This window comes from Dermochelys coriacea, chromosome 28 (assembly GCF_009764565.3).
Source record: "Dermochelys coriacea isolate rDerCor1 chromosome 28, rDerCor1.pri.v4, whole genome shotgun sequence".
Lineage (NCBI taxonomy): Eukaryota > Metazoa > Chordata > Testudines > Dermochelyidae > Dermochelys > Dermochelys coriacea.
In genome coordinates, this window is record NC_050095.1 from 5089154 (window position 1) to 5112184 (window position 23031).

General features: G+C 60.1%; 4 protein-coding genes across 53 annotated transcripts in view; 2 read left to right on the forward strand and 2 right to left on the reverse strand.

Moving 5' to 3' along the window:
• Positions 1–23031, forward strand: part of LOC119849376 (zinc finger protein 420-like) — a 3142523-nt gene that overhangs the window by 2419272 nt on the left and 700220 nt on the right. The window lies entirely within an intron of this gene.
• Positions 1–23031, reverse strand: part of LOC119849403 (zinc finger protein 501-like) — a 1099011-nt gene that overhangs the window by 264181 nt on the left and 811799 nt on the right. The window lies entirely within an intron of this gene.
• On the reverse strand, positions 1551–4250 carry ADAT3 (adenosine deaminase tRNA specific 3). The gene is made up of 2 exons (XM_038386511.1): positions 4145–4250; positions 1551–2688 (listed from the first exon to the last, which is right to left on the reverse strand). Exons 1-2 carry the CDS (start codon positions 4179–4181, stop codon positions 1673–1675), a joined length of 1053 nt encoding a protein of 350 aa, XP_038242439.1. The 5' UTR covers positions 4182–4250; the 3' UTR covers positions 1551–1672.
• On the forward strand, positions 4246–22838 carry LOC119849399 (dnaJ homolog subfamily C member 3-like). The gene is given in 13 exon segments (XM_038386463.2): positions 4246–4376; positions 6872–6982; positions 7719–7843; positions 10486–10560; positions 10946–11089; positions 13122–13303; positions 13527–13646; positions 14093–14198; positions 18239–18359; positions 19554–19686; positions 20283–20431; positions 20964–21002; positions 21005–22838. Coding segments are annotated over 13 exon segments (1509 nt in total). The 5' UTR covers positions 4246–4273; the 3' UTR covers positions 21106–22838.

A 23031-nucleotide genomic window follows, 5' to 3' on the forward strand; every position in this document is an offset into this window, starting at 1 on the left:
GGGCACAGCTGGAGTAGTGCATCCAGTTTTGGGCCCCCCACTACAGACGGGATGTGGACAAATTGGAGAGAGTCCAGCGGAGGGCAATGAAAATGATTAGGGGGCTGTTGCACTTGGCTTATGAGGAGAGGCTGAGGGAACTGGGATTGTTTAGTCTGCGGAAGAGAAGAATGAGGGGGGATTTGATAGCTGCTTTCAACTACCTGAAAGGGGGGTTCCAAAGAGGATGGATCTAGACTGTTCTCAGTGGTAGCAGATGACAGAACAAGGAGCAATGGTCTCAAGGTGCAGTGGGGGAGGTTTAGGTTGGATATTAGGAAACACTATTTCACTAGGAGGGTGGTGAAGCACTGAAATGGGTTCCCTAGGGAGGTGGTGGAATCTCCTTCCTTAGAGGTTTTCAAGGTCAGGCTTGACAAAGCCCTGGCTGGGGTGATTTAGTTGGGGGTTGGTCCTGCTTTGAGCAGGGGGTTGGACTAGATGCCTCCCGAGGTCCCTTCCAACCCTGATCTTCTATGATCCTACTAGCCAGACTAACACTACTTAGGTACAGCTCAGCGATGGGAGCCTGCTGAGGGCTGGAGAAGGTTTCTAACCCTCAGAGGAGGGGAGCTTTCAGAGCAGCCTCCCAACCCCCAAACTAGTTCCAAGCGGGAGTTTGATCAGTTTGAGACTGGAATGAGCCGGCAGAGAACTGGTCCCGATGGCCCAGGAGACCCATCCTGGGAGGCACATGGCCTCAAGGTCCAGCAGCTCGTGCCTTGGAGGTCCCCCACTACGTCAGCCGGGAGGGCGTCCCTCTCTCCAGAGCATCAGAGGGTGGGCTTCATTGCTAGGTTCTGCTAGGGCAAGCAGCCGCCAGGCCAGGCGGGAGTCCCCCCCAGCTCTCTGGCTACTACGCCTTGCTCTTACGCCAGCCCCCGAGGCATGCCGTTCTCTTGCAATCCTCAGCTGGCACCAGGTCCCCGGCCCGGGTGACACGTAGTGGAGGCTAAGCCTCCCCAAGGCGTGTGTTGCCGGGCTGAGGGGAGGGGGCAGAGCAGCAGATTTGGGACCCTAGGAAAAATCTCCCCCCACCATGGCCCCGGAGGAGCTCCCACAGAGCTTCTCTGGTCTCTGAGTTGCAGTGGGGGGTGAAGAGGCGGAGTGGGGGCAGAACAGGGATGGCACCAGGGACAGAATGGAGGCAGGGCTGTGGGGGGAAGGGGAGGAATTAGCTGGGGCCACAGGCAGAAGGGGTGGAACGGGGGAGGGGCTCCCCTTTCCCCATGATCCTGACTGAGCTCTCAGCCGCAGGGGGCTGAGAGTAACGATTGGGGGCGGGGCCTCGGCCAGAAGGGGCAGGGCAGGGGGGGGACCAGTCTCCCCCAGGGAAAGTGTCACCTACCGCCCATGGGTCCCTGATGGGAGCTGGCAAACACAGCCAGAACGGCACCGACTCCCTAGCCCTGCTGCAGTACGGATTGTCCCCCAGGAAGCCCCCCCGTCCCTGGGGCAAATGGACACAGATTTGGTGGTCCACTCACCCCCAGGAAACCAACACACCCAGATCCCCATTAAAACAACTTTATTAAAAAAAAAAAAAAATAAAACAAAACCCCACCCCCAATCATCAAGCTCGGCCTTTAAAACAAACGGTATAAAAACAAACCCCATAAAAAGACCCCCGTAGCTAGCGGGCAGCGGGCTCCTGGCCGAGGCGTTGGCACGGCCCCTCCAGGACGCCGCTGAAGACCTCGTAGCGGTGATTGAGATCTTTGCGGCCGTGGATGCGGTAGCGGGTCCCCAAGGCCCCGTGCGGGGAGGACACGCCGTAAAAGACCCTCTGGATTCTGGAGTGGACCAGGGCCATGGCGCACATGACGCAGGGCTCCCGGGTCAGGTACAGGTCGTAACCGGTGCAGATGTAGGGGAGCCCGTTGCCAGGTTGAGGGCGCCCGTCCAGGGGCAGGAAGGAGCAGGCGGGGTAGTCCCGGTAGTTGTAGGTCCCTCCGCCCTGGCCGCAGGCCACCAGGTCGATGCAGACCATGGCGGCGTGGAGCAGCGGGTGGAGGCCGTTCCGGCAGTCGTGCCCCACCGCCAGGACCCGCCCTGTGGCCGGGTCGACCACGGCGGCACCCGCCGGCACCATCCCCAGCTCTGCCCCGCGGCACGCAGCACGCACGGCGTGCTCCATGTGAGCTTCCATGGCCACCTTGTCCTGGGGCGTGAAGAGCCGCCCGGCCAGAGCCTGGCTGGTCCGCTTGTTCTCGTGGAAGGCCGTGGGCCAGTGCCGGGCAGCCTCCTCGAACTGGGGCCGGGTGAGGGGGGCCCGTGCAGGCACCTGCACCAGGAAGGGCTCTCCCAGGCCACGGACGTCCACCCGGCCGTCCGGGAGCAGCTCCGCCAGCGTCCGCGAGGCGCCCGGCGAGGGGCCGGTCAGGCAGAGGAGCACCTCCAGCGGCCGAGTCCCGCCCCGCGCCCGCACGCGCTTCAGGTGCGGGAGCGCCGTCAGGGGGCACGCGGCAGACAGCTCCCGCACCAGGCGGGACGTCTCGGTCCTGAGCAGCACGGGGGCGGCGTAGGCCGGGGTCAGCTCGACTTCCTGCGACTCCAGCTCGGACAGCACCAGCAACGCCTCCCATGGGGGGTCCTCTGGCTCCTCCATCTTCCTGCGCTTGCAGTCCGGCTCCATCGCCCCACGGCCTGCTGGGGAGCGAGAGGAGGAGTTGGGGGGCGGCGTGGACGTTGGGCTGCAGGGTCCCAGCACCATATCCTGGGTCAGCCCCTCACTGCAGCCCAGCCCTGCGGGGTCCTCATTCCTCAGGGTCAGCCCCTAAACCTGGCCCTCCAGTGCTCCTGATTCGGGGTCATGAGCAGGGGGCTTGTCCCCCCATCTCCTTCTCCTGGGACTCCCAGTCCCACAGACTCCCCCCCACTTCCCCTCCCACGCTTGGGGGAAGTCCGCAGCCCCAGAGATCCCACCCCCACTTTCAATGTAGATCTCCCAATGACTCCCCTCCACAAAAGGGGCTTTCCAGTGACCTCATCCTAGCCCCACAGACCCCCCCCGCCCTGCCCCTTTCACATAGGGGGCTCTCCTCTCCTGGCCCCACTGACCCATCCCCCTTCCCTTCTTCCCCCTCCCTCAGACCCAGATGCCTCCACGCCCCTGCACCCTACATGTGGAGGGCTCCTCCTGAAAGACCCCAAACTTCCCCCTGAGCCACACACCCCTTTCCTCACAGGGGCAGGGGGGGCTGCCTCTCCCCTCAAGAGGCTCTTCAGATACCTCAACTTCCCCCCCAGCCACCCCTGTCCCTCCTCAGGGTGGGCTCCTCTATGACCCCCCCCCGGGAGGGACTCTCCCAATAAACCCCCCCTTCTCCTTCAAGGGGGGACTCCCCTCCCTCAGGCCCAATGATCCCATCCCAGGCACTCCCCACCCCCCATGTGGGGAGGCCCCTCAGTGACCTGCTCCCTGCCCCTTTCACATGAGGGGGACCCCCCCCTTCCCCACAACATGGGGGATTTCCCCTCCCCCCACTAGGGGGCTCCCTGGGAAACATCAACTTCCCCCTCCCAGCCCCCCAGAACTCCCCAGCATCCCCCCCCAGGACCCCTTGTCCCAGCCCCCCCAGCATCCTCCCCTCCCCCTCCAAGGACCCCTTGTCCCAGCCCCCCCAGGATCCTCCCCTCCCCCTCCAAGGACCCCTTGTCCCAGCCCCCCAGCATCCTCCCCTCCCCCTCCAAGGACCCCTTGTCCCAGCCCCCCCAGCATCCTCCCCTCCCCCTCCAAGGACCCCTTGTCTCAGCCCCCCAGCATCCTCCCCTCCCCCTCCAAGGACCCCTTGTCCCAGCCCCCCTTCCAAGGACCCTCTTTCCCCTCCCTCACCTGCCTCTCGCCCCCAGTCCCGGCCCCGCCCCCGATCCCGCGCGCCCATTGGCTCCCGGCGCTGCCCGTCTGCCTAAAGAAGCGTCCCGATTGGTCATCCGCGCCCGGGGGCGGGACGAGGGGGGGGAGGCGGGGCACGGAGGCCTGAGAGAGAGAGAGAGCGCGTGCGTGCGTGCGTGCGTGCGGGGGCCGCGGTCCTCCGGGGCATAGAGAGCGGAAGCCAGCGCGCCCTCACGCCCAGCGCCACAGAGCCGGCGGAAGCAGCCGTACCATGGAGCCGGCCGGCCAGAGCGGAGGCGGCCACCATCGAGCGCGGCGGCCAGAAGGGCCCGGCGGAAGTGACGCCGCGGGCCGGAAGCGCAGCATGCGGAAGTGCGGGGCAGGCGCCGAAGCGCTGCTATGGAGCCCGGGTTGGGAGCCGGGCCGGGGCTGTGGCGCTGCGGGCGGCGGCTGCTCTGGGCCGCCTCCCTGCTCTGCGTCCTGCTGGACCTGCAGCTCCCAGGTAACCATGGCAACGCGCCGGAAGCGCCCCCTCCCGCCTGGCCACGCTTCAGCCCCGCCCCCTACGGCGGACCCTATCGCTCGCCTAGCCCCGCCCCCTTCTCCCTTGGCCCCGCCCCCTCCCCGCAGGGCCAGTTCCCTGCTAGCCCCCCCCCGCCCCCTGGGCCGCCCCCACCGGGGCGACCACCCCCCGTTTTAGCCCCGCCCCCTCCCTGATGGCCCCGCCCCCTGGGCCGCTCGTGGCCCCGCCCCCACCGGGACGACCACCCCCACCTTTTAGCCCCGCCCCCTCCCTGATGGCCCCGCCCCCTCCACCTTGATTCCACCCCTCCCTGCTCTCCCTTGCCCCCCACGGCTCTTTAGCTCCTCCCCTGGCTCCTCCCACCTGCTGCTAGCTCCGCCCCCTGGTGCTGCTCCCGCCTGCAGAGAAGGGGATGCCGGGGGGGGGGTGATAGGCGCCTACACAAACCAAAGCCCCCCATCTGGGGACTGTCCCTATGCAGTCGGGACAGCTGGTCACCCTTGGGAAGCCAAACGCAGATGCCACCCTAATTGTCAGGGAAAGGGCAGGGCCTGGAGAGTGGGGGTGGGAGGGGGTCAGGAGAAAGGGGGCGGAGAAGGTGAGGGGGGTCACAAGACTGGAGATGGAGGGGGTGGGGGCAGGAGAGTGGGGGTGGGGCTGGTGGGGAAGGGGGCAGGGGCAGGAGAGTGGGGGTGGGGTTGTGTGGGGAAGGAAAGTGGGGGTGGGGTTGTGTGGGGAAGGGGGCGGGGGCAGGGGCAGGGGCAGGAGAGTGGGGATGAGGCTGGTGGGGAAGGAAAGTGGGGATGGGGTTGTGTGGGGAAGGGGGCGGGGGCAGGGGCAGGAGAGTGGGGATGAGGCTGGTGGGGAAGGAAAGTGGGGGTGGGGTTGTGTGGGAAGGGGGCAGGGGCAGGAGAGTGGGGGTGAGGCTGGTGGGGAAGGAAAGTGGGGGTGGGGTTGTGTGGGGAAGGGGGTGGGGGCAGGGGCAGGAGAGTGGGGATGAGGCTGGTGGGGAAGGAAAGTGGGGGTGGGGTTGTGTGGGGAAGGGGGCAGGGGCAGGGGCAGGAGAGTGGGGGTGGGGTTGTGTGGGGAAGGGGGTGGGGGCAGGGGCAGGAGAGTGGGGGTGGGGCTGGTGGGGAAGGAAAGTGGGGGTGGGGTTGTGTGGGGAAGGGGGCAGGGGCAGGAGAGTGGGGATGAGGCTGGTGGGGAAGGAAAGTGGGGGTGGGGTTGTGTGGGGAAGGGGGCAGGGGCAGGGGCAGGAGAGTGGGGGTGGGGTTGTGTGGGGAAGGGGGCAGGGGCAGGGGCAGGAGAGTGGGGGTGGGGCTGGTGGGGAAGGAAAGTGGGGGTGGGGTTGTGTGGGGAAGGGGGCAGGGGCAGGAGAGTGGGGGTGGCGCTGGTGGGGAAGGAAAGTGGGGGTGGGGTTGTGTGGGGAAGGGGGCAGGGGCAGGGGCAGGAGAGTGGGGGTGGGGCTGGTGGGGAAGGAAAGTGGGGGTGGGGTTGTGTGGGGAAGGGGGCGGGGCAGGGGCAGGGGCAGGAGAGTGGGGGTGGGGTTGTGTGGGGAAGGAAAGTGGGGGTGGGGTTGTGTGGGGAAGGGGGCGGGGGCAGGGGCAGGAGAGTGGGGATGAGGCTGGTGGGGAAGGAAAGTGGGGGTGGGGTTGTGTGGGAGGGGCTGGAGAGTGGGGGTGGTGCTGGCAGGGAAGCGGGTGCGGTTGGCAACTGGGGGGGGTGGTTGTGTGGCAGGGGGCAGGAGAGTGGGGGTGGGGCTGATGGGGAAGGAAAGTGGGGGTGGGGTTGTGTGGGGAAGGGGGCAGGGGCAGGAGAGTGGGGGTGAGGCTGGTGGGGAAGGAAAGTGGGGGTGGGGTTGTGTGGGAGGGGCTGGAGAGTGGGGGTGGTGCTGGCAGGGAAGCGGGTGCGGTTGGCAACTGGGGGGGGTGGTTGTGTGGCAGGGGGCAGGAGAGTGGGGGTGGGGCTGATGGGGAAGGTGAAGGGTCCCAGGAGTGGGGGAGGTCAGGAGAGGGTGGGTGAGTGACAGGGTGGGTAGGTGGCGTCAAGGCAGGGGCAAGGCCATGAGAGTGGAGAGTAGTGTAGAAAGGGATGGAGCTATGGGGGGAACTGGGCTGGGTGTGAAAGGGCGGGGCCAGGAGAGTTGGGGCAGGGCTAATAGAAAGGGGGCATGGCCAGGAATTTGGAGGCGGGGCTAGCAGGAAATGGACGGTTTTGTGCTGCCTCGGGAAGGGGTGGAAGCGCCTTCACTGGGGGTTTTCAAAAGGAGGCTGGGGAGCCATGTGTCTGGGGTGGTTTAGACACCACAGATCCTGCCTCTTGAGAGAGCGTGTGACTAGGCAACCCCATGAATACTAGAGTGGTATTAAGTACAGTGGGGTGTGGCTCGGGGTCAGGGAGATGGGGATTTCAATGGGGCCCCCAGCCCTGACTCCCCTCTACCCAGTGAAGGTGAGACACTTTGTCCCCTACAGGTTTGCTGGCCTCTGGGCAGGCCGAGATCGAGAACCACCTGGAAATGGGGCGCAAACTCCTGGCGGCCGGACAGCTGGCCGAAGCACTGTCTCATTACCACTCTGCCGTTGGTAAGTACGCGCGGTGGTGGGGAAAGGAGGGGATGTCACCAGCTAGCCAGGGAGCACGTCAGACCAGAGCGACGCTAGCCTCCTCCATGCTCCCAGCTGTGTCAGGCAGGCACAGAGCATCGGGGGTGCCCAGGGGACAGTGGGCAGGAACTCAGCGCCAGGGCGGGGCGTTTGGCACAGAAGGACCTGCTGGGGACGGCTGTGGGGCATTGAGGTTGGCAGGAAGTGGGTAGTGAAATAGGATGGTTCACACAGATGTAGGAGCGTCCGGCTCGGCTCCGATCCAAAGTCCATGTAGCCGGTGTACCGTCTCCAACGCTGCATGCTTTGGAGGAAGATGTAAGAACCCCGCAATAGCAGGCAGGGTAAAAGTTGTCCCCACAGCAGCTCTCAGCCTGGTCTCGAACAGAGATCGGCTTAAGTCGTGGAGCACTATGTTCAATATCCCTTCCCAAACTGGATGTCGTTAATGATGACTGGCTACTCCAGCCCGCCGCAGAAACGGCCCATCCCTTTGTGACTCTTGTTAATCCTTGCCCCAACGACTTCCCGTGGCCGGGTGTTCCGCAGCTTGATGGAACGGTGTGTCCTTTGATCAGGTTTTGAATTCCGCACCTTTTCATCCTGTGTTCTCACGTTCTGAGAACGGAGGCAGGGAGAACAAAGCTGGGCGGGGCTAAGAGATGGGGGGCAGGGCCAGGACCAGGACTCCAGTAATATATTCTCCCCCCTGCAGAAGGCGACCCCAAGAATTACCTCACCTATTACAAGCGAGCGACCATCTACTTGGCCATGGGCAAGTTCCGCTCGGCGCTCCCCGACCTGTCGAAGGCCATTGAGCTCAAGCCGGACTTCCTGGCCGTAAGTCCCACTCACTGTTCCCGCTTCCGGCTTGCAGGGATATTAACTAAAGCTAGATTACTTTTGCTGCCCCGTGCAGAGCGATGGAGGGGCTGCTGCCCTCCTGGGGGATGTGGCCATGTCCCTTTTGAACCGGGGAATGCTTGGCCCTCCAAGGACGTTGTCACTTCTCCATGCGGAATAGCCCCCCTGGCTGCTGATCTGTTCCAGACAGAGCTGGTCAGGAATTGCTCGATGGAGAATTTGTTTTGGTCCGAAAGAGCTGATTTGTTCTCAGCAGACAGAAAGTCACCCCAGGGTCAGGTCCCCATTCCCATATCCCAGGCGAGTGGTCTTTCTGAAGGAATACGGACGTACTTACACAAAGTGGGGAGAGTGGCTCTCCCCTGGGGGTCACAGCGCTCCACTCGGGGGTGGGAGACCCAGATTCGTAGATCCCAAGGCCGGAAAGGACCTCTCTGATCACCTAGTCTGACCGCCGGTGTAATAAACACCAGAAAACTGTCCCAAAATACTTCCGGGTTGTGCTGCAGCAGCTCTCGTCGAGAAACATCCGATCGTGATTTAAACACGGCCGGGGTGGTCACTGTTTAAACACAAAAAGAAAAGGAGGACTTGTGGCACCTTAGAGACTAACAAATTTACTAGAGCATAAGCTTTCGTGAGCTACAGCTCACTTCATCAAATGCATCCGATTGCATCTCTAAGGTGCCACAAGTCCTCCTTTTCTTTTTGCGAATACAGACTAACACGGCTGCTACTCTGAAACCTGTTTAAACACAGTAACCCTCACTGTGAAAAATGTAGCCTTATTTTCCCTTTGAATTTCTCCAGCTTCACTATGCAGCCTTCGGAGCTGGCTAGACATTCTTCTCCTAGATGGAAGAGCCAGCTGTTCTCACATTCCTGTTCTCCACATTGGTGCTTGTAAACTGTGATCAAGTCACCCCCTCATCTTCTCTCTATCAAGCTAAACAGATCAATCTCCTGCCGTCTCTCATTCTCAGGCGTGTTTTCCTATCTTTGAGTCGCTCCCGTAGCTTCTTCAATTTGTCCACGTCCTTCTGGAGTTGTGGAACCCCGCAGTTGGACACAGGATACCAGCAGCGATGGTCACTGAATACAGAGATAACATTACCCACGCGCTCCTACTCGAGATTCCCCTCTCGAATCCCTGGGCCGAAAACCATGCAGATCGAGGACTCGAACCCAGGTCTCCCACATCCCCTGCAATAGCTCTAACCGCTAGGCATTGGCTATTCTAGGCGCTCTCTCTTTCTGACTGAGCTCAGACTCCGCTGTTCAGAATGATTCCCTGCCAGCTGTGAGCTGCCAAAGCTGATTCAAAACCAGCTCGGCTGGATGCGTGTTGACACAAAGATGTAAATAGCATTGCCGTTCTCCTTTTGTGGCCAAAACAAGGTAGTTAAGGCACGTGACTGGGAGAGCTCGGTGGATTCGCCCGACTGCCTCCCAGCTGGGCCTGAGGCCAGTCCTGGCCTTTTTCTGTGCCTCAGTTTCCCTCTCTGGGGCTAATGACAAGCCCCACCCGGAATTAACCAGGGTCTGTGAACTGCTTTGGTATGCTGGAGGTGCAACGGGGAGCGCCAGCTAAAATTTACAAATCATATTGGTCCTGAAAATCTGGCTGCCTATTCTTCTTCTCCCTCATGGCACTGAGTCTCAGGGCCCAGGGCAATCGATTTGGGCTGCAGGCCTAAAAGTTGCAGGGCCTGAGAGCCAGGGCTCCAGCCTAACGCCGAGGGTCTACACTCCAGTGTTTAGCCCTGCGAATCAGCTGACCTGGGCTGTGCCGTGGGTCATTGATTGCAGCGTACATGGACCCTGCGAGAAAGTGGCTGCTTCTGATTTAAAAAGTCACTTCGGCCAGGTTTTTTTGGGGTTTTTTTTTTTTAAAGGTAAGAATGTCCCTAAAAACCTATTTCAGGGGTTTTCAAACTAGGGGTCGTGAGGCTATTACAGGGAGGTTGCGAGTTGCCAGGCCCATGCATGTTTGGCCTCCGGCTGCCAGCCACATGCAGGGCTGCCCGCCCGAGCGCTTCCGAGCTGGGTGATCGGAGAGCAGCAGCTGCTCGCCAGGCACCCGGCCCTAAAGGCAGCACCAACCCCCAACAGCAACGCAGAAGTAAGGGTGGCATAGTATGGGGAGGGTGGGGACTTCACAGCCTGAAATATTTTCAAAGGGGGTCCCAGCAAAAAAAAAAAATTTTGAGAACCCCTGCCACATCGCCCTGTGCCTCAGTTTCCCCAATCTGTAAAACAGGGATAATGATGCTGAATCTCCTTTGGAACATGCTCTGAGCTCCATAGACGAAAAGCGCTCGGTCTGAAACGTTAGATAGCCTTGACTTTTCCATGCCCCGTCGGCTCATCCCCCGAATGCTTTAGGAAACATCCCCCAGGAACTGAACTTTGCACATCCGTTGTGGCAGCAAAATGTGGCAGCCATTAAGGCCCCGATTCGGCGAGGCGCTTCAGCACAAACCGCGCGAGAGTGCTGCCTTTTGCAGCTGACCGGGCTTAAGCATTCAGGACTTAGCCTCCATTGACGGCACCGATTTGAATCTGCCGTTGCCGGAGTCTCTCACCCTGGGAATCCGCTCTCTCTCTCTCCTCTCCAGGCCAGGCTGCAGAGGGGCAACATTCTCCTGAAGCAGGGCAACATGGAGCAGGCCAAGCAGGACTTCGAAGCTGTGGTGAGTGCCGGGAGAAGGGACCCCTCATGAGAGGCGCGGGAATGGAACCTCTTGGAGTAGGGGGGTGAGTGACGGGAGCCCAAGGCGGCTCTGCCGGATCTCAGCAAGCTGAGCTGATGTCCTGGGTTTGCTGCTTTGCGTTGGATAACGTCGCCCTTCCCTGCCGTGGCATCCCCACTCACCCTCCTGTGCGGTCTGTCCGAGCACAGCTGGGAAGACGTTCTCTGCGCTGGGGGTCGCGGGTCCAGCTGGCCGCCCATCTTTCCCCGAAGGGCACCGGCTGGGGGACCCTCCCCGTTTGTCGAAGGGCTCCCTCTAGGCCTCTGCCAATCCTTGTTGGGTTTTTTTTTTCCCCCCCTCTGCTTCCCCCGTCCCGCCCCTGCAGCTGCAGAGCGATCCCAGCCACAAGGAGGCTCAGAGCCAGCTAGCCAGACTCACCGAGCTGGAAGTGTCCATGCAGGAGGCCCGGGCAGCCTATCAGAGGACAGACTACGCGGGAGCCATCCGCATCCTGGAGCAAGCCGTGGAGGTATCTGTCGGGAGAGGGGGCTGTCCCCCTCCACGGGGATCATGCCATCTCTGAGAGCAGGGGAGAGCATCTCTCAGTCTCACAGGGACGCTGCTGGCCTGAGCTGTTCAGGCCAAGCTGTTTTGACCAGTGGTCCTTTGTAACCTGGTTGGGCTTGTAACGATGCTGGTTCTGGTGGGACCCAACTGAGAGAGCCAATTCAGGACAAATTGCTTCAAGCAGGGCAGTTACAGCCCAAGCCTGGGGTTTCTGTGCACCCCAAGGCAAACCAAACCAGCCAGCCCGAGAGGACTTTGGTTTGACCCCACTGGCGAACCACAAGTCACACAAGCAATTCCCTGAGACACTCCAGTTTCCCAGTATCGCTGACCCAGACCCAGGTCAATTTACAAATCAGATCTTGCCCACAAATCGTGCTATTGCCAATCCTTTAGAATCTAACATCTAAAGCTTCATTCATAAAAGATATAGATGGGAGCTAGAGCTGGTTAAATGGACTCCATTGCAGACAGGAACGGCCAAGTTCTTGGTTCAGGCTTGCCGCAGGGATGGAATGAACGGCAGGTTCAAATCCAGTCTCTGGAGAACATCCCCAGCTGGGAAGGGTCATCAGTCCTTTGCTTAGAGCTTGGGTTTGTAGCGAAGTCCCTCCAGAGGTGAGAAGCAGAACTGAAGACCAGATGGAGGAGCTGCCGCAGCTCTTTACAGTCTCTTGCCATGTGGTCTGTCTGTCTTTGTCCCAAGGACAAGCTGTCCCTCCCATGGCCTGGAAAAACCTCAGACTTCTCTCCATGGCAGGTGCCTGCACACCTGGCTGAGTCACAAGGCGTGTCTGCCTTCTCTCGATGGGTCAGGTGTATCGCTGATGGTCCTTAATGGGCCATCCAGCAGGCTGGGCAGAGCTGACCCCAAACTGTCTGGGGTGTCCCCCAGAAGCATAGCACAAGCTTGAAATACAGACAGAATAGAGCCAATATTCATAATTTCAACTATAAAAATGATACCCACATATAGACAGCATAATCCTAACCAGCAAACCATAACCTTGTCTTAGACACCTCATTTGATCCCCTTTCTATAAGATTTGGTGCCATTACAGGACCTTGGTTGCAACCATGTTCTTTATGGTCTCAGGTTATGCCAATAACGTCACAGGGCTACATCCCCCCCCCCCCCCATGCTGCACTCTCGGGGCAGGAAGGCAGTGCATCATGGAAGTTTGTAGTTCAGCTGCCTCGGATCCCCACACAACCCGCTTCACCTCTGTAGGCCAGGGCTCCCCAGCCGGACTACATCTCCCATGATGCATCCCCTCATGCTCCAAGCGGTGGAAACTGCCCTGATATCTACCCTGGGAGCCTGGTTTGTAGAAGTGAAGGGGAACATAAATCACCCAAACTACATCTCCCATGGTCCATGGCGCTCTCCCCTCTTGGAGAGGGAAGGTGGGGCATGCTGGGAGTCCCTGGCTGTGGTGCATCATGGGAGATGTGGTCTAGCCAGGAAGCCTGGCCCAGAGCAGAGAATGAGGAGATGGAGCACCCGACGTACAATTCCCCTGGGCAATGCGGCAGCGTTTCCAATTGCAGCTCCAGATTCAGTCCCACGTCTGCTTACAGCAGCCTGGGCTGGCTGAGGCCTTGCGCTGGAGCTTGGAGCGGTGGAGGAACACCCGGGCCGATGGTGCAGCAAGGTTAGGGGACGGGGGGGGGGGCCGAGGCTACGAGTATCGGGTGTTGGGCTTGGAAGTACGAATGTGAAACCATAGAGATCTTCGGTTCCCCTGCTGCCGCCTTAAAAAGCCAGAGGGATCTTGAACAAAGGGGCTGGCGGTGGGTCCCCCGAACCCTGCCTCAATTTCCCCTCTCTGGTGGAAGCTGGCGCACCGTAAAGCCCCCTTTCCCAGGGTGCATTTATCGTTGAAAACACAGGTCGCCGTCACTCCGGGCAGGGTCCATCCCCTTCCTCGGGCTGATGCTGGTTCACACACGGCACCTCGCCTCACCCGTCTCGTTTTCTTCCTTGGGTGCAGATCTCCCCGTGGGCCCCCGAGGCCAAGGAGCTGCGCGCCGAGTGCCATCTCCTGCTGGGTGACTACGGCAAGGCCATCCTGGACCTGAAACCCACCACCAAGCTCCGTGCCGACAACCGGGCAGCTTTCCTTAAGCTCAGCCAGCTCTACTACGGCCTGGGGGAGCACGAGGAGGCCCTGGCGTGAGTTGGGGGGGCACAAGGCGGTGCTGGCAGGGGTACTGGATATCGGGGGGTGGGGGTGGACAAGGAACCTCTCCCCACCAGGCCACCTTGAATCCCTGCCCTGGAGGTGTCAGGCTTTGACTCTGAGCCCCGCCCGTGTGCGCTGGGATCTTGCGGGGTGGGGGACCCCTGCATCTCCCAGACACCCCGCCCCACCTATACTCCTCTCTCCGCTCCCCAGGCAGGTGCGTGAATGTCTCAAGCTGGACCAGGACGACAAGGCGTGCTTTGCCCACTACAAGCAGGTCAAGAAGCTCTCCAAGCAGCTGGAGTCGGCCGAGGAGCACGTCCAAGCGCAGAGGTGACGGCTGTGACCCCTCGCTCTCCGCCACCTGCTTCCCGTAAAGCCAGGGGCCATGAGAGGCTGGTTCCTCCCAGCTGGGCGGGCCGTGGCACCCTTAGACCTCTAGGGGGTGCCTTGTGGCATGCTGGGAGTAGTGGAGGGGCTGAGATGCAACCGCCTCTGGGGTGGGACATGGGGGCTCTTTATACAGGGATCCCCTGCCCAGCTCTGAGATGCAGCCATCTCGGGAGTGGGGCGCGAGGGCTGGTTAAAGAGGAATCCTGGGGGCAGGCGGGTATTCTGGGATCTCTTCCACTGCCCCTTTCCCCTGGAAGCCCCGCCTGGCTCTAGGTCTGGCATGTTTTGGGTGCTCCAAAGTCATCTGCTGGTGCCAGCCCTGAGTTTGGCCCCTTTTGCCCGTTCGAGCCCCGCCGGCGGGTGACCTGTGCCGTTCCTGGGGACAGGTACGAGGAAGCCATCGACAAGTACAAAGCGGCCATGAAGACGGAATTGCAAGTGGAAGTTTACATCATCAGGGCCAAGGCCCGCATCTGTCACTGCCTCTCCAAGGTGAGCCCGGCCTCGCGCCAGCATCCGCCCTGCACGCTGCGGGGAGAGCCGGTGGGAGACCCAAACAACGGGGTTGGGACGGCCGCCCGCACCCTGACTCCTCCCCCAGCGCTGGGATGCAGCCACCTCTGGGGTGGGGCGCTGGGGCTCTGTATGCACGGATTCCTCTTCCCTTGCTGAGATGCAGCCACCTCTGGGGTGGGGCGCAGGGGCTCTTTATACAGGGACACACACACCCCCCCCCGCCGGGCACTGCAATGCAGCCACGTTTCCTAGATTTCATAGGGTTTAAGGCCAGAAGGGCCCATTAGATCTAGCCGGGTCTCCTAGTCACGGGCCGTCCCGTTCCGTTCCCCCCGGGAAGAGCGCAAAGCTTTCAGTTAGAATAAAGCATTTCACTCCTCGGGAGGCCCCACCGGGTGTGCACCCCATGCAGAGCCATGGCAGGGAACTGAGCAGGGGAGACACGCCCCGATGATCCCAGCAGGTGATCCACGCCCCGTGTGGCAGAGGAAGGCGGAATACCTCCTGCCCCCCCGCTTAGGTCTGTGCCGATCTGATCTGGGGGGAAATTTGTTCCTGATCCCCAACCTGGTGATCGCTTGGACCCTGGGCTTGTGGCCAAGAAGCAGCCAGCCGGACACGTAGAAAGCGGGTTCTCTGGCCCACCCTGCCCAGGGTCCCGTCTCCAGCTGTGGCTGATCCCCGACTCTTCAGAGGAAGGCAAAGAAACCTCAGAATAGATCTGATCGATTGTGCCTGAGGGAAAAAATCCTTCCTGACCCTACAGGTGCCTGGCTGATGCCCTGAAGCGTGAGACTGGATTGTAATCGCAGCAAGTCTGTGCCCCAGAAGTTCTGTCCCTCCCTCTGCTTCCTTTTGGGGTCCCTTTTACAAGGTCCTCCTCCAAGCCTTCTCGTGGCTTAGTCTCTCTCTCACAAAAAGAACAGGAGGACTTGTGGCACCTTAGAGACTAACACATTTATTTGAGCATAAGCTTTCGGGAGCTACAGCTCACTGCATCGGACGCATTCGGTGGAAAATACAGAGGGGAGATTGATAGACACACACAGACAACGTGAAACACCTGATCACTCTCCTTACAGTGTGTATGATAAACCCATTGTTTCACGTTGTCTGTGTGTGTCTATCAATCTCCCCACTGTATTTTCCACCGAATGCGTCCGATGCAGTGAGCTGTAGCTCCCGAAAGCTTCTGCTCAAATGTGTTAGTCTCAAAGGAGGACTTGTGGCACCTTTATCTTTTTGCGGATACAGACTAACACGGCTGCTCCTCTGAAATCTCTCTCACGTGCACACACAGCAAGGCCCATCCCCTCCAGCAGGGGGCGACACACACACACACACACACACACACACACACACACACACACACACAGAGCAAGGCCCATCCGCTCCAGCAGGGGTCAGCAGGAACACACAGAGTGGGGCTCATCCCCTCCAGCAGGGGGTGGCAGGGACACACACACAGCACGCAGGGCCTGTCCCCTCCAGCAGGGGGTGGCAGGGACACACACACACACACACACACACACACACAGAGCAGGGACCGGCCCCCCCCAGCAGGGGGCGGCAGGGACACACACACACACACACACACACACACACACAGAGCAGGGACCGGCCCCCTCCAGCAGGGACACACACACACACACAGAGCAAGGCCCGTCCCCTCCAGCAGGGGTCAGCAGGGACACACGCAGCACAGGGCCCATCCCCTCCAGCAGGGGACCACACACACACACACACACACACACAGCAAGGCCTATCCGCTCCAGCAGGGGTCAGCAGGAACACACAAACACACACACACAGAGTGGGGCTCATCCCCTCCAGCAGGGGGCGGCAGGGACACACACACACACACACAGCGCAGGGCCCGTCCCCCCCAGCCGGGGGCAGAGAGAGCCCGGCACAGAGCCTGCACCCACCCCTGCGTTGTGTGTCAAGGGGCGTGGTGGAGGTCTGGGCTTGATTGGATCTAAGCCCCACCCCGCTGGTGTTTACAAAGGTCGTGGCAATGGGGTAGATAAGGACGAGGCCAGCCGCAAACTCTTCTGCATCCTTCCCAAATCCAGACGCTGGCTCCGAGCCGAGCGTCCGGGAGGAAGCAGGGTCTCCGCCGTTCCTCCAATACCCCCTGTCCCGCGCTCGGTGGGCCTGGCTCTGGATGCTCCTGTCCTGTGGTTAGAACTGGTCCGAAATTGGGGATTCATTTGCTGCTGAAAAATTAACCCCCCACCCTGAGTTTCGGCACCTGAAATTCTGGTTTCCCAACGGAAAATCCAGACTATTCTAGGAAAGGAGAGACTCGGCCTGCAAAAATACCCCGCAGTGTTCTCGTGGAGGGTGTCACGGATTCACGGGTTGTGCCCATTTTGGGCCCTGTGTGATCCGTGGGGGGAACCCCCTTCAGTGAAACAGTCCTTCTCGGGGGTCCACTCTCTCTCAGGGGTTAAGCCCCTCCGCCTCCTGGAGCCGCACCTCTCCAAGCCTTAGCACACCTGTTTCTCGCTGTGGGCCCCCCTCTTCTGTCCTCTGGCTGGAACCGGCTGGTCAGGTCACTGGGGTCCTCTCTCCGCAGCCCATTGTCCTCCCACGGGCCAGAACCGGCTGCGACTCCCGAGCTGGGCCTCCCGGTCACCAGTCGCTGGGGTCTCCGTTCTCCAGGCCATTGGCCGGGGTCCCAAGTTCCCTCGCCGGTCCCGTGTCCCAACAAACTCCCTCTCCCCTCCCCTCGTTGAACCGGCAACACCCAGGGAAACTGAGTCCCACCCCCTCGCCATGCAAACCATCGGAAAAACCAGGAAATCCCCCACTTCGTCACAGAGGGGAAGAGTTTTGCTGGCCAATGATCTAGTAGCCTTACTTGTGGTTGACGGTCTGGACGGGGAATCAGAACTCCTGGGTTCGATTTCTGGTGCTGCCGCAGAGTCGCTGCGTGACTGAGCGGGAGTCACCGAAGGCAACGCGGTCGAAAGCTGCTGTGTGATTGACCCCCCCCCCCAAGGGGACTGAATATGAACTCGGAATCATGGGTAGCCCTGTTAGTCTGTAGCCACAGAAACAAGGTGCCCACCGGACTCCTCGTTGTTTTGTGAATACGAACACGTCACTTTTGAAAAGGGTGCCTTGAATTTGCGTGCCTCAGTTTCCCTCGGTGAAATGGGGAAAAATGACCCTTCCCTGCATTGCAGCGGGGCCAGTGAGGGTGGACCTCCAAATGCATGGAAGGAGCTGGCCCAACCCAACTCTCTAAGGACTGCGAGTGCACTAGCGGGCTTGGGCGGGAGGGAAGGTGCGTTCGTTTGTGTTTGCAAGGTGAGGACGGGAGAGGAAGCTCAAACCCCTTGCCAGCTCGGGGGAGGCGGGAACCGTTCACACTGGCACGGGGCTGGGGTTGGAACTTGTGGGCGCAATCTCTGTGTCTGTCTCCCCCACGTGTGCCAGCACACCCGCGTTTCCCAGTGTAAGACACCTGCACCGCAATGCAGCGGTGCCCACACTAGGGGCTCCCTGTATGGCTAATGCAGCTAGATTAACACCCACGGGGTGTGTAGGTCTCACGCCCACCAGAGCAGACCTACGGGAGAGGGGGCAGTTGTGGAGAGAATAGTGGGTGTGTGTCTGGGGAGGGGGCAGCCCATGCCCAGAGGGGGGCAATGGGGGATATCCTGGAGACGGTGGGGGGGGCGCATGTCCCAGAGGGTATGGGGCATGTCTGGGAGGGCTGATGGGTCACATCCCAGAGAGGATGGGGGGACATATTCAGAGAGCGTGGGGCATAGGTCTTGGGGCCAGAGGGGGGGTGTCCTGGAGATGGTGGGGGTGCATGTCTGGAGGTGGGCAGTTGTGCCCATCCCCAGAGAGCATGGTGCAGGGGGCGGCGGTCAGTGGGGTGTGTCCCAGAGAGGCTGGGGTTTGCCCCGGGCGGCGGGGATTGGAGTGCAGTAATCTAGAGGGGTGGAACAGCCCCATGGCCGCAGCCTGACCCACCTCTCTCCCCCGCAACCCGGCAGAGCAAACGGCCCCAGGAAGCCATCGACGTGTGCACGGAGGCTCACCAGCGGGACCCACGCAACATCTTCATCCTGCGTGACAGGGCCGAGGCCTACATCCTGAACGAGGAGTTCCAGAAAGGTAGGGCGCGGCCGGCCGGAGGTCTTCGCCCGGCAGCCGGCCTGAGCAAGAGCAGACCTACCGGTCACCGGCCTTCCTTTGGGGGACGTTCAGGAGACTGGATCAGGGCCAGCTCGAGAGCCGGGCACCCTCCCCGCGTTCTACCCGTGCGGTCTTGCCCCGTCCTCCCAGCCACCGGCAATGCTCTGGCCACAGCCCTCGGGGAAGGCCGGCAGGCGGTGCGGCCTAGTGGCTTGAGCACTGCCCTGGGGGTCGGGACTCCTGGGCTCTATCCCAGCCCGGGGACAGGAGTGGGGTCTAGGGGGTCAGAATGGGGCGGGTCTGGGAGACGGGCTTCTGTCTGAGCTCTGACAGTCTGTCTGGGGCCAGTGGGGGCACATCCTGGAGAGGGTGGGGGGGTGCATGCCTGGGAGCCAAGACTCCCGGGTTCTAGATCAGCTGTGAAGGGGAGTGGCCTGGTGAATAGTGCGTTAGAGTGGGAGGGGTATTTTTGTCTATATTCTTCAATGGAAAATTTAAAAAGAAAAATTGGCAGAAATTGAGATGAACACTGGTATCTCCTGGGTGATGTAGTTCTGGGGCTGGGGGCCCTTGTCGGACTACATATCCCATGATGCTCTGCAATCATCTCTCTCGGAGACAGGAGGCATTGCCTCCTGGGAATTGTACTTTGGGTTCCTTATGAGTCTGGGGTGCCTGGTTAAAGGACATCTCCCACGGCCCACACCACAGTCTTCGAGATGGGAGGTGGGGCATGGCGGGAGCTGTATTGGGAGGTGTCCTGGTCCCCTCGTTCTCTCTGGGATGGGCCCCCGGGACAGACTCCGCCTTCCATGAGACCCCTCTGCCAGGGGCTCCCATGATGCACTGTTGCGGCTCAGCAAGAGGAGAGACCACGGTGCCTCATGGGAGTGTAGCTCATGCCCTCTGTTGGGCTGCATCTCTCACGATGCGCCACGATCGCCCCCTTTTGGAGAGGGCAACGCACAAGGGAAACTCTGTCGCCGCGGTGCATCTTGGGAGCTGTAGTTCCCTGGGGGCAGCCCGGCCCACAGAGGAGAACCAGGCTCCCGAGGCGCCCGAACTACAAGCCCCAACAGCGGCGTGTGCCTGGGCAATCGGGCTGGTTCCTCGGCGAAGGGAGCCGTGTGGGAACCCGGGGCATGGCGTGAGGCAGCTCTGCTTGGTTCACAGCGGTGGAGGATTACCAGGAGGCCAAGGAGTTTGATGGGGAAAACGAGGAGGTGAAGGAGGGGCTGGAGAGAGCCCAGAAGCTACTGAAGCAGTCAAAGAAACGCGACTACTACAAGATCCTGGGGATCCGGAGGTGGGTGTCATTTACCAGGTGGGGGTTTGAACCAGCAGGAGGGGATCTCCCCAGCCAGACCCCAGGGCTGCCCGGATCCCTCTGAGCTTCCAGCAGGGGGGCTTGTGGGACCCACCACCCAACGGGAAGGCGTTTCAGGACCCCCGGGCCATGAGGAAGTGGGGATCGGTACGACTGAGCCCAGAGTTCCACCTTATTTCCCGTCTGAATTTTGCCCCGCTTCAACATCCAGCCGTTGGTTCTTAGACCTTTGTCTGCTCGATCAAAGAGCCCGGTTTCGGTGCCCCATGTAGGTCCTTCTAGCCTGGGATCAAGTCCCCTCCCGCTTCACCTTCTCGGTGTTAAACTAAACAGACTGAGCGGGCTATAAAGCGTGGAGGTTTTTCAGTCCTTTCATCATTCTTGTGGCCCTCCCCTCCGCTTTGTCAGCGTCCTTGGGGAACTGGGGACCCCAGAACCTGGACTCTCCGGTGGCCTGGCTAGTGTAGACGGGGCCCCTGCTTGGCCCATCCGCCGGCGCCACCCCCCCCCAGCCGCTGCCAAGTAGCTCTCTCTTTTTCATGTCCTTACGCCACCTGCTTGGCCCCCACCCCCAGGAACGCCAACAAACAGGAGATCATCAAGGCCTACCGCAAGCTGGCCCAGCAATGGCATCCCGACAACTTCCAGTCCGAGGACGAGAAGAAGGAGGCGGAGAAGAAGTTCATCGACATTGCGGCCGCTAAAGAGGTCCTGACGGACCCAGGTAAGGCCCGGCCGGGGTGGACCAACAGACGGGGTGGTACGTGGAGTGCCCGAGACTCGCCCAAGAGCCCCTGGCCTAGCTACCCCTCGAGGGCCACGTGGTCCCACAGTGTCTCCGAGACTGGGCCCCTATTTCCCACGGGGGCTCTCAGCACATCAGACTCCCGAGAAAGGCTTTTCCTGCTCAGGGAGCCCCAGAAACAGCGAAGCCAGGCAGAAGCCGTCAGTCACCTGGCATCCAGCGCCGGGCGGTGGTCGGGTTAGCGGGGACAAGCCAAGAAAGAGCTCCCATAGGCGGAGGCACCCTCCCCTGAGAAATCGCATTCTCCTGGGGCCCTGTGTCGGTCTCTCTCTGTATGTTCTTGGTCCCCCCCTTATTCCGGCCACAAGTGCCAACTCTGGGGCTGGAGCATCCCCTTAGTGCCCTGGGAGAAGTGATCTCTTCTCAGCCAATGGGGAGCAATGCCTAGTGGGTAGGCGCAGGTCCTAAACGTTACCCCGAATCCCTGCTTCACCACGCCTTTCCCTTCCAGACATGCGGCAGAAGTTCGACTCCGGAGAGGACCCCTTGGACCCGAGAACCAGCAAGGGGGGGGAGGGCACCCCCACCAGTGGCCTTTTGAGTTTAACCCCTTCGGCTCTGGCAATTTTCACTTCAAATTCCACTTCAATTAGCTCGGGGCGGAGGAAGAGCTCCGGACTGCGCGTCGAGGAGAGACCGGGGCTGACGGTTCTCTCCTGTAGACTCCTGCATGGGCCCCGGAGTCGCCTCCCGCTCATCGTGTCAAATGTTTCCTGCCACGTTCTTTCTGGCCTGGGAACGGGCCATCTCTGGGCATTTGCTTTCCCCGTGACCTGCAAAGAGGTGGAGAATGAGATTGTTTTTGCCACCTCTCTATGGTGTCTCAGGAAGGCCTGCGAGGATCTCTCCTTTCTATGCTGAATTTCCCGGAGAACTAATTGGATTCTCTCCGTCTGTGCATCCATCTTCGCAGCATCTCGGCCCTGGAGCGAGACATGCACCTAGCCCCCATGCTTCCCCTCATCCAGCTGGGCATCGGTTTTAATTCAGATCCTCTCAATCTCTTCTCGTTTGTGGTGTGCGATGGCTAACGCCCAACGCACGCTTAGGAGAAAAGCGGTCCTGCATTGAAGGTTCGGCGCGAGGGTTGAGTGGAAATTGCCTCACAAAGGAGAATTATCCACCCCGGGCGTGATGGGGGTGTCTGCCACAGAGAAACTTTTGGGGAAAACGCGTCTGCTTTGGAAGTTGCGGCTTTTGGTTGGAAAAACAAACGCATATGCCTCAAAAATGAAAAATTTTCAATTTGGACTCAGGGAGTTGTCATTCGGGGGCTTCATGCCTCCTATGGGCTTGGCCTGCATCTCCAGTAATGCAGCAGGGGCTCCCATGATGCATGGAGGCAGTGGTGCATCATGGGAGATATAGTCCAGCCAGGGCATCTGGGCTACAGACCAGAAAGGGGGCACGAGGTGCCTGAACTACATCCCCCATGAAGATGTCACCACGCCCCAAATCAAAAATCAGTCAACTTTTGAATTTTCGCTAGGAAATTGAAATTGTCCTGCAGGAAAATTGAGACAAAACCACTTTTTTTATTTCTTCATTTTTGTTGAGATTTTTCTCATACCCGTCTCCCTTTTTTCCAAGCCGTCGGGGGGCTGAGAGAGCACGGGACCCCCGTAGCCGACCTCCAACGAGCCCTGTAAAGCAAGTGAAAGCCAGCCAGCCAGCCATTTCTGCTTGATGTGTGTGGTTTACAAACCAGTCAGAGTCCATTGGGGGAAAAATATTGGCTGGATTTATTAGTTTTTGTAATGAACCAAAAAAAGCCTTTTTTTTCCCCCCTAAGAAAATCTCCCTTGCACAGTGACAAGCTCTTGATGAAAACTCATCCAAATTCTTGGAAAAACGGCTCTTTCCTGATGTATTTTTCGCAGAGAAACAAAATTTGTTTCCCCTTCTTGGCAAAACCCCTCCCAGGCCTTTGTGTAGCTAAAAAAGACGCAGCCCCGTTAATGTTTCCCTTTTCCACGTCCCTTTCGGTGGGCTAAGCGGTTCTTTACCCCGGCTGGCCTTGCTGTATGAGGACTCGGTTAATATCGGTCAGGGCTGATGAAAGTCCAAGTAGGACTTTTTCTTCGGTTAACGACAATTCCCACCCTCCGTGCTGCTTGCTACCGCCCCCCTCTGGCTGGTAGCGGTGCAGTCGGTCCCGCTGACGTTTTATAACTGACCTGGATTTATTTTCTCCCCCGTTGGCTGTTTTATAGATACGATTTTTAACGTTGATTTCTTTTCAGGACCGGGTTGTAATCATTGCACGGGCAAGGGGTGGCAGGTGCCGCCCCGAGCGTTGAGATTAAAGTTTCTATTGCAAACAGGGTCCCATTTTCCCTTTCCCTCTTTGGGCTCCGGCTCGCTCGAGCTGGGATGAAAAAGGAGGAACAGAGGTTTGCTTCTTTATGGAGGCCTGAAAGGGTTAACTTTGGTAATCTTAGTAGCATCCAGGCTCTGGTGTCTTTTTCCTGCAAGGGGGTGGGGAGGTGTGAGGCTGGTTGTGACTTTTTAGCTCTGCC

Bases quoted from the DNA above. Each gene is read 5' to 3' on its own strand.
- ADAT3 (XM_038386511.1), bottom strand. From the start codon at position 4,181: ATGGTGGCCGCCTCCGCTCTGGCCGGCCGGCTCCATG. The intron at 2,689-4,144 runs GTACGGCTGCTT...CTCGCTCCCCAG, and splicing joins TCTGGCCGGCCGGCTCCATG to CAGGCCGTGGGGCGATGGAG.